The sequence below is a fragment of the Chaetodon auriga genome, chromosome 1 (assembly GCF_051107435.1).
Source record: "Chaetodon auriga isolate fChaAug3 chromosome 1, fChaAug3.hap1, whole genome shotgun sequence".
In the NCBI taxonomy this organism is placed as follows: Eukaryota; Metazoa; Chordata; class Actinopteri; order Chaetodontiformes; family Chaetodontidae; genus Chaetodon; species Chaetodon auriga.
Window position 1 is genome coordinate 28053842 of NC_135074.1, and position 9584 is coordinate 28063425.

At 44.8% G+C, this 9584-nt stretch overlaps 1 protein-coding gene across 25 annotated transcripts in view; it reads left to right on the forward strand.

Moving 5' to 3' along the window:
- Positions 1-9572, forward strand: part of madd (MAP-kinase activating death domain) — a 48517-nt gene extending 38945 nt beyond the window's left edge. For 17 of the 25 annotated variants that reach the window (XM_076733225.1, XM_076733280.1, XM_076733246.1 and 14 more), the window contains 3 exons: positions 2828-2897; positions 5887-5933; positions 6987-9572. In XM_076733225.1, coding sequence (XP_076589340.1) covers positions 2828-2897; positions 5887-5933; positions 6987-7100 — 231 coding nt within the window. In that variant the 3' untranslated portion in view covers positions 7101-9572. The remainder of the gene's footprint in view (positions 1-2827; positions 2898-5886; positions 5934-6986) is intronic. The other 8 variants (XM_076733370.1, XM_076733334.1, XM_076733353.1 and 5 more) reach the window with 1 other exon arrangement.
- Positions 9573-9584: the final 12 nt, after the last annotated feature.

A 9584-nucleotide genomic window follows, 5' to 3' on the forward strand; every position in this document is an offset into this window, starting at 1 on the left:
AAGACTTTTCATTAATAATTGGCTATTTAATAGCAACTTTCACATTTAAGTTTGGACCCTTGAACATCGTCCTGTGTTGTCTTCTCATCTGCGCAGGTAGTCGTAGCCGGGGTTCGTGTGTGTCTTCAGGTTCGTTAGAGTGTGAAGCTGTGATCGAACGGTGTGCTGTAGGTGGATAGTCTGAGAAGTGACCGTGTTGAAAGAGCAGGGACCCTCTGCAGACAGTTCAGACATGCTGAGCAAAAGAGTGAGGAGTTAACAAAGAGCAGAGAAGATTCAACAGCGAGGTTCCTCATCAGACGTCCTGCATCTTTAGCTGATTTCTCTACAGCAGCAGTAACTTGTAAGAGTCAGTTCACCCAAATTACAAGAAAAATAGACGCCTTCTTACTTCAGCCCTCTGGGTTTGTAGCCGAGCTGGCAGTTGTGGCTGAAATTGTCCTGGTTTTTGAGATATTTGAGATGTTTGGTTGTTAAGAGTTTTCTGCCTCCAGCACAACACAATGGAGCTGAATGGAGTCTCGTCTGTGGCGCTCACAAAAAGTATTCAGCAGCAGCAGCTGCAGCAGCAGTGTCCTGGTTTCTGAGGATCCACAGACCTCGAGGAGTCTTTCACTGCGCTGTGTCGTGACAGCGCCCCCTATATGTGCATTAACCAGTCACAGTGCAGCTGGTTCCCTGTCCTAATGTTAATTTGAAGTAAGGCTGCAACTTGCAATTATTTATGTACTCATTGTACTCGTAATCATTGATGAGAGAGAACAAAAGCAAATACTTCACTTATAGAAGCTTAAACTGATGAAAAAATTACTTCATCAGTGTCACAATAGTACATTTTCAGTCAGTTAAGTAATAATGGACTAATCATTTCAGCTCTATTTCAAACTGTGTTTGCAGATCAAATAAAAAATACTCACAATAAATCCAAAATCATTTTGGAGGACCAGATTTTCAAGCTGCTGTAATTAGTATTTTTATATTAACAACAGATGAAATAAGTTCTATATTGATGAACCCACAGATTCAGTCCCTCAGCTCTACAGAACCTTACTGCTTTGGTTCACTCTCAGCGTTCTTCGTAGCGTTGTTTCGGCCCCTGAAACCCATTTCCACGACCCGTCCTGCACCAAACGGCAGACAGAGTTAGCAACTAGCTGACGACTTAACAGACAGACGTTTCCCTCAGGAGTTATGAGTGAATGTTGGACACAGACTCACGTATTGGACAGAGAGACGACTCCATATAAGAGACTGCTGCTCGGCTCTGTGTCTGCTGGATGCACACATAAGCAGCTGTTTCCCAAACCAAATTAAATGTTGTGTTTAGAACTTGTTTCTGCTTCCCCCGAGTGTCCAGAAAGTCAGTTAATGCAGGTTTAAGCAGAATTCTTCATCGCTGTGAGCGTCGCTAATAAAATTCCATTACTCTCTATTGTAAAACCCAAACTTTCTGCTCGGCCAGACGAAATGGATTTTCATAATTTGGGTGAACCGACCCTCTAACGTGGACGCTGCTGCGCTCAGTCGCTGTCATGATTACTGCCTGCTTTTTCTTGCTGCTTCTGCTTTTTCTACCTCAGGCTCTTTTGTCCGAAGTTGAGTTTTCGCGCCTCATATTGCGAAGGGTAGAGTGCCACTTTGGAGAAGTTTTTTCATTACCGTCCCAGCAGAACACAGTTAACAGTTGAGACTCTGCATTTCCAGAACAACTGATTGGGAGTATTTGCAGATCAGCTGGATCGTTTTTATGGATTTTGAATAGAAGAGTGTCACCAAACCCTCAGCAGCAGCTTCATTCAGCACTGGATTCTTTATAGTATTTCAGTGAGCGAGCGCCAGGTCGGGTCCTGGGCCGCTCTGCAGTGAGATGGCCTCGGAGGTGACATTAATACATCGTAGTGGGATTTCCTGTCCGTCAGTGACTGCCCTCATTTATCTGTTCTGCTGTGTGAGCAAGTGGTGTTGGTGCCAGCCCTTGTTGCTGGAGGAGGAGGCATGGAGGGCTCTGGGGGACTGAGATGTTTAAAGTCCAGGCAAACAAAGGTGAATCCAGCTCTCAATACCCTAGCCTAGTCCTCTTTTTTTCTCCTATTTCTTAGTTTTCGGGGCTGGTTCCTCTTGTGACGGTTATTTTTTTTTTCCATATTGGCTCTGGTTAGCGCCCTCTCCTCGTGTCGTCGAGTGTTTGTGCTCTTCTGTCGATAATAATCCAAACCATTTCTCTCCCATGCTCTCTCCCCCTGCAAGGAGCGGAAGGTACACAACCTCTGCTGTGTTTGCTTATTAGCAGTTACATCTTATTGGGTTCCTTTTGTTTCCTCTATCTTTTCTTTTAACTGTTGTAGCTGTATGGCAAATCTAATTTTGTGTCCTTGTCTACATTTTTATCTGTAACTTCCATGTATGCATCATATGGGCCAAATTGCATCTCTGAGCATAAAAAGAAATGTGCTTTTTTTGAACTACCTTTGCTGTTTTCCATCCAAATATAACTAGAAATTATTCCAGTTCTGATACACTTGATTAACGAAACGAGTCACGTTGAATTAGTTTTGAGCTTTGAGCAGACTAAATGCATTTCTCCTCATTTAACCGTCGCCCATGTATGCGTTTGATCATGGAAACTTCTCATAGTGTGCCTTTCTTTTCTTTCGTCAGCTGTTAAAAGCTTGCACTCCATGTGTAGTTGTTTTATTTTTACCTTTCATACTGAATAAAACAAGTTTAACATGGTTAATTTTTAAATATGAAGTGTTTACTTTTCATCCAGTGTTGTTGAGTTAATAATGTTCTGTCTTTGTTTTGTTTGTTTTTTGTTTGTTTTTAGGTTTTCATAGAGCTGAGTCACATTAAAAAGTGCAATACAGTGAAGGGAGTCTTTGTCCTGGAGGAATTTGGTAATTACACCATCTATTGATTCTAGGCCTGTACTCGGCACGGCAGTAACTCAGCTTCATGGCAAATGTATTGACGAGAGCTAATAAGGGTTCACTAATTGGATACTCGCTCTCCTGAGGAGGCACTGATGTCTTTAGGTGGTGGAGGGAGTGATGAATTCTTCAGAGGACCTGGTTTTCTTTAAATCACATGGTAGCGTTCCAGCGACATTTCATTGGGTTGATGAAGAGGGATGAAGCTGGTGAGAGAGAGAAGCTCGTACAGTGTTAAACAGGAGTGTGAGGACGGACAGTCCGGCTGCCTTTTTCGTGTGTTTTTGCAGTTTATGACCCAAAGGCACAAGTAGAAGTTAAAACTAAAATGTTCCATCAGAAGAAGCAGTGCTGGTGCTTGTGCTAATAAAAGAGGAATCTAATAAAAGTACTTTACAGTAGGTGAAACAGGATTTGATCAAATCTGCAAGTCAAAGCAGAGATTCACACGTTTGTAATGTGAGCAGGTATCACGACAGCTGAGAGATAAACGTTAAGAGTTTGCTGATATTCAGTTTAAATCCCCTTAAAAAAGACCAGAGCTGCTGAAAACGTATTGACTGTGAATCCAAAGCCTCGTTTATCTGAACTATGAAAACACATCAGTGAGTCACACGGTTACGCTGACGTGTCCCTTCATCGCTCTGAACGCACACTGGAGTTTATTTTGGGTGAGTCGCACAGAATGTGTGTTAATCCACCGCTGAAAATAGTCCCAAACAAACGCACTGTTTACTCCTGTTTGAGGAAAATTGCTTGAAAGTGGAGCGTTCAGCTGGTTTAGGAAATCCCTTCGTCCTTTTAATATGAAGCTGCTCATCTACCTGCACAATGCTGCAGAAAAACGTCCTCAGATCAGATGGAAATTCACCATGAAGTTATTAGAAAGCTTCGTTAAAAAGAGTCAGATACGCCACGTAGAAGACAGTACAGAGGGTTTGTTTGGAGCTGGGCTGCCTCTGTGTTTCAGTGAAGGGAGCAGGAGTGTGGAGGGTTAGCGCTCTGTTTACATTTCTAAGAGGAAGTCAACAAAGATGGCTTCCAGGATGGCGCTGCAGTGTAAGGCCGGGCTGGGTTACTGTCGTGTCTCTGTGCTGCTTTTGTAATGTTGCCCTCATCTTTGCCACTATGAAAACCTTCATTCTCCAGCAGGTAAAGTGTTGTCACCTTTCTCCTTTCTTATCAACTAATTCCGTGCAGAGTATTTCCTCGCTCGACCCTTTTCATCGATGCATCTTTTCCTTTCTTGCACCACCACTCTTCCTCTGCTTCCTTCATCACTGGCTTTTCATTTCGGAGGTCACCCCAGACTCCATCTGTCATGTGCCCTGTCATTCTCTGATAGTCTGAATCTCAGCCAGTGGAGATCTTTGGTGGGGCTGATGATGCTTCTGGGGGGTGTTGAGCTGAGGGGTTTAACATGTCACATCTGTCCAGATCTCAGCCTTCTCATCTCCGCTATGGGTTCACAGTTACTAATGAAAAGTCAATCTGTCCTGTGGACAGTGACGCGGTCCTGGGTCAAAGGATTTTGGCCTCTTGTAGCTGCTTCTCTGTGATGTCTTCTAGCTTTCAGTTCACTGGGGGAGGAGGGTTTGGGGAGGGGAGGCTGTCCCCCCCTTTGTTTCTTTTATTGTGTATTCTTCTTTCTCATATTTGAAACTTTACGACCTTTGCAGTCTCTTGTTATAAGGCATTTGTGTTTTTATTTGTCCATTTTGTGGGCCATGAACGTCTCACCAACAGTTCAGATTTAATACTTTGCCATATATAAGCATAACTCACCATTCACATAGTCAGGATATTAAAGTACTGTATGAATAGAGTTAGAAGAACGGCTTTTCATTCAGTGCTTTTTCTTTATTTTTACCATTTTACACATTGTGGATTGATATTGACGACATTACACATGAAGGACACATGGTCAGAGAAACGAGTGCAAACAGAGCAGAGTTTGTCTTTGCAGCCACCGTCTCCTGCGATGCCAGCTCTGCACGCTGCGGGCGTCTCTCAGCAGCTTCACGAGGTGTTCACAAACACTCAGAGAATACTGTCAGAAAGCTCCTGACTCAGCCTGAGAACGTCTAACAAGGAGTCCGAGCTTTAGGAAAATTCCCAGAGCGAGGACGAGATCGTGAAGAGGTGATTTCTGAGGCGGGGAGCTGTGATGAGCTGATCCTCTGCAGCAGAGGGAAGTGCTGCTCTTCTTACCTGGAGCGGTCCTGATGAGAGCCAGTTTCATCATCATGTTTGATGGTTTCACTTAAAGATGCATTCAAGGCTCCTGAAATGTTCCAGACTGACTGACCTTTAAAGAAATGATGGACTGTCACTTCTCTTAACTTAGCTGATCAGGTCTTGGATCACTGCAGAGGTTAAATAGGGCTGTTAACTGAACACACACACTGCCTCTGCTCAACACGGCTGATGGTCTCAAACACATTAACAAGGCAAGAAGCTCACCTGTGAACTGCAAACCATTCCAGGTGAACACCTCGTGAAAGCTGGTGATTCCAACGGTGTGTGAAGCTGTCATCAAAGCAAACAGTGTCTGTTTCGATGAATCTAAAATCTAAAGCATGTTTTTGCTCACTACACAAATCCATGTGTCGTTTCAGTTTGAGTGTCTTCAGTATTGATCTTCAGTGCAGAAGATAACAGAAGACAAACCACTGAATGGGAAGCTGTGTCCAAACTTTCAGCCTTTAATGTCTGTCAACATAACCAGGCTTTGACAGCAGAATGCTGCTGACACCTGCAGAATGAGCCCCTCTGGCTGTCGTCACCCTCTCTGTCTGAACGTCAGCTGACTGTTGAGGTGGACTCTTCTTGGCCCACAGCCCATTTTACACCTTGTTGAAAGTCCACCCCTGTAGTCCCCAAAGCTCTCAGACATTAATTCACTGAGGTTCCTGCTGCCTTTGAATTCTTTGTTTTGTCTCTTGCACCGGCATAGTTCCTGAAACTAAAGAAGTGGTGATCCACAAGTACAAGACCCCCATGGTGAGTCCTCACTTCTTCTGCCACAGTCAGTACTTTCTTACCAGTGCATGTAGAGTGCTAGTGAGACGCAAGGTGTGCAGAACGATGTGTGCCTCGACATTAATATCTGTAACAGCAGCAGCCCCGTGGAGGACTGACAACTGAGGCCACAGTCTCTGAGACGGAGGCAGTTTGACTTCCTGTTTTCAGATCACAGCATCTTTTGAGACTTTGGGCCTTTAGTCATCTAACTCAGTGTAAGATGAGCACTGATTTTAAAAATGCAGGCGTCCGCAGCAGCGTGGGTGTTGATGAGGAGATCTTCAGGAAAAGTCTCGTAGATCTATAGATTTAATCCTCTGGCTCGATGATCACGAGGTAAACTGAGCACGACCTCCACTGAATACTTAAAACTTACTCTAAGTGAGACGTTTTAGCAGCTGTGAGACCGGATGGTTAATTGCTTTCATGGCCAGTGAGCTCATGGGTTACATCACAAACACATTTCAGTGCGCTGACCAATCAGCAGCTTCCATCATCAGAGTTCAGGTTCACTCCAGCACACGTTAAAGGAGCCCTGTGGAGTTTTATTGTGAACAAAAGTCGTGTTTCCATTCAGAGTTACTCACCGAAACAGATCGTGTCTCCTCGAGCTCTAACAAACATGCTGAAGTCATTTCCTTCCCCATTAAACATTTGCAGAGGTGATTTTTGAAGCATTTGCGTGCGTTGGTTACATCCGTGCTCGCAGTCTTTAGGAAATTGCTGCGCGTCTTCTTTACTGCCCAGCTGTCGATCAGCGTGAAGCTGCAGGAATGTGTGCGACGACGCCAGCGTGCACAACAAAACAGGAAGCCGCTCACAGAAACGTGGCTCCGCGCCATTATTAGCGGTCAAAAAACTCCTCAGGGCGCCTTTAAATACTGAATTATGCAACAGTCCTCGTTCCGGCAGCGTTTGGGCTGACGGGGAGCCTCTCGTGCCGCTTTGATCCTCGTCTTATGTTTAACTGTACACAGATGTGACCTCACACCTGGGCCTTATCGTCCTCACGCTTGTTTCCTCCTCCTGCAGGCACATCAGATCTGTTACTCTGTCCTCTGCCTTTTCTCCTACGTGGCGGCAGTGAAGGGGAAGGAGGCGGAAGGAAAACCCAAGATTCTGTCACCGAGACCCCTTCCTAGCTAGTCTACGCCCCGCGCCCTCTCCCTCTCCTCCCCCCGCCCCCTCCCCATCTTCAGTGTGCCTCTACTTGAAATGGCATCTCAGCTCTAAAACCACAGACTCCTGACAATCCCTCACTTTACTCTAAGCACACACCCCCGCTCCCTCCTCCTGTACATACAAGCCTAAGACCCTTTTTCGACCCTGTTGTGTAGACGTGTTTGCTCTGTGATGTCGTGTAAATAACTTCCAGCGCCTCATCGCCGTCGTCCTGATGATCATACCAACTAGCTAAATGTTTGCCTGCTCCTGATCTCGGGAGGAGCGACTCCCCTCGAGCTCCTCCCGTCAGCGTGAAAGTCTTCTATCGCTCCCGCTGCCAAGACCCAACTGTTCTTACCGACAGGAGGAGATGTGAGGGATGGCCCCGAGGCACAGAGTGCATGCAGGTCCCGTGCACAGCCTTGACAGTTCACTACAGAGTCGCGCCCCCCCGCCCCTTCGTCTCCATACGACTGTGTGAGTTATTCTGTGATATGTGGTTACTGTAAAGTTCCAGTCTGTCCAAGTTAAATCTGGTGAGACATCCAGAGACCCTCTTGTAGTGCAGGGCGTCCCATACTGAAAAAGCTACTGTAAACTGCACCAGAGCACCGCATGTAAACGCTTCTTCAAGTGTTTGAACCCTAAAATAATGTGAGTGGTCTCAGATGTGTTCTCTTGCCCTATATCGGCCCGCCAGGCTGAATTACTGTTCTAGTTCTACTGTAAAACTTCTCGTCTGTGGTCTGCTGTTATCAATTGCATGTTACTATGAGGATGAAAAATAAATATTATATATATTTCTATATATAGTATTTATTTAATATATACATATATTGACTGTACATTTCTCTGGAAAAAAATGTTACAAATTGTTGATTTGCTAGATGTGCAATACTTAATAAGTAGTTAGCCATTGCCAGAGCCAGGTTTTCTTAAGTTAACTGGCGTTCACAGGGTGACGAATGTAAGAAAGACCTTTTTTTTCTATAGTGCATATTGATTGAAGTGAATATGATGATTTCAGTTTGATATGACTGTTTAAAGTTTGTCTGTTGAACTCTAAAAAACGGCTGCTTTGGAGCATTTTGCGCTCAGGCCACGCCCCCAGTCAGTGATGTCACAGCAGGTGTTTTAAACAGCAGCAGGTGAACGTCAGGTGTTGGCACAGACGCAACAGTAACTTTTCCATTTGGATTTAGTCTGAATTGTTTGTGGGACTGAAATGAGGCAGAAACCAAACACAGCCGGCTCAGACCAGCGTTACGCCGCAGTGTCTGATGTGTGACCACAGGTGGCGCTGTTGCGTGGTTGTTGTTATTCAGTCTTTTAAAGAGGTCGGCATCCAAACACTGTCGGACGTGTTGACAGCAGCCTCGAGATGAGTCTTTCCTGATGGTCTCTGTCAGAACAGTGACTCTCACCAGTTTAAAAGAGCGAATGAAACCACAGAAGTCAGACATTTATGACACCGACCATCAGAAAATTGGGCAAAGCAGCTTTGCAGACAGAAACGTGCAAACAGCAGCCTCCTGCGGTCACACGAAGGCTGCAGTTAATTCATGGTTTGGTCTGGAAAATAGATGAAAATATTTATTTCCCAGAGTCTAAGTTGACGTATTAAAATTTGTGTTTTGTACCGTTGCTCAACTTTAAAAAAATGTCACATTTGAGAGGCTGAACTGAGCTTTTTTTGCTCATGGTGACAGAATATTATTAAGGACAGTTCACGCCGTAACCTGCTGAGTGGAAACACCTGCTCTGACATCACAGATTCGCTTGTGACAAAAGTGCAAAATCCTCCGAACTGGCAGCAGCAGTTTTGCGTCCTGTGATCGCTCTTTCAGACGTGTGAAGGCCCACAGCTGTGGCCATCCGCTCCCCGAGGAGCTCATCGAGTCTTAATGTTGTTTCTGTGGTAGTAAAGAATGGTTGAATCTGGTCCCATCGCTGGCCCATTACCTTCCACCGTGACGAGTGTGTGTGTGTCTGTGTGTGTGCGTGCACATGCGTTCATGTGGTGAACAGTTTCTCCAGATCAGCAATATATCGGTACAGCTATATCACTGGAAGATGTTTTTGTTTTGATTCTGACATGCTTGTGTTTTTAGTCATTTAACTGTGCAAAGGAAATAATCAGTAGGATGTTCAGATGCTGTCGCATTAATGAAAGCCGCCGCGCACGTCGGTGTGAAGACGACTGAACCGGATCTGCCGCAGCTCCAAAACCCGTCTGCTCGGAGGGAATGGGACACAGCTCTTTCTGCTTCAGTTAAAAGGACATTTTTTTAAACTGGATTATTGCTCATCTCTGTCATTGTACTAGCCAGCTGCTGTAACGAGAGGGAATAAATGAAATGAGATGCAGAGTGTAAGTATTCCAGTATTTGAAAAAGTATTTATAGAATATGTACAGCTTTGGCAATATAATAAAGTTGTCGCATACAAAGCTCAGTACAGTTCATT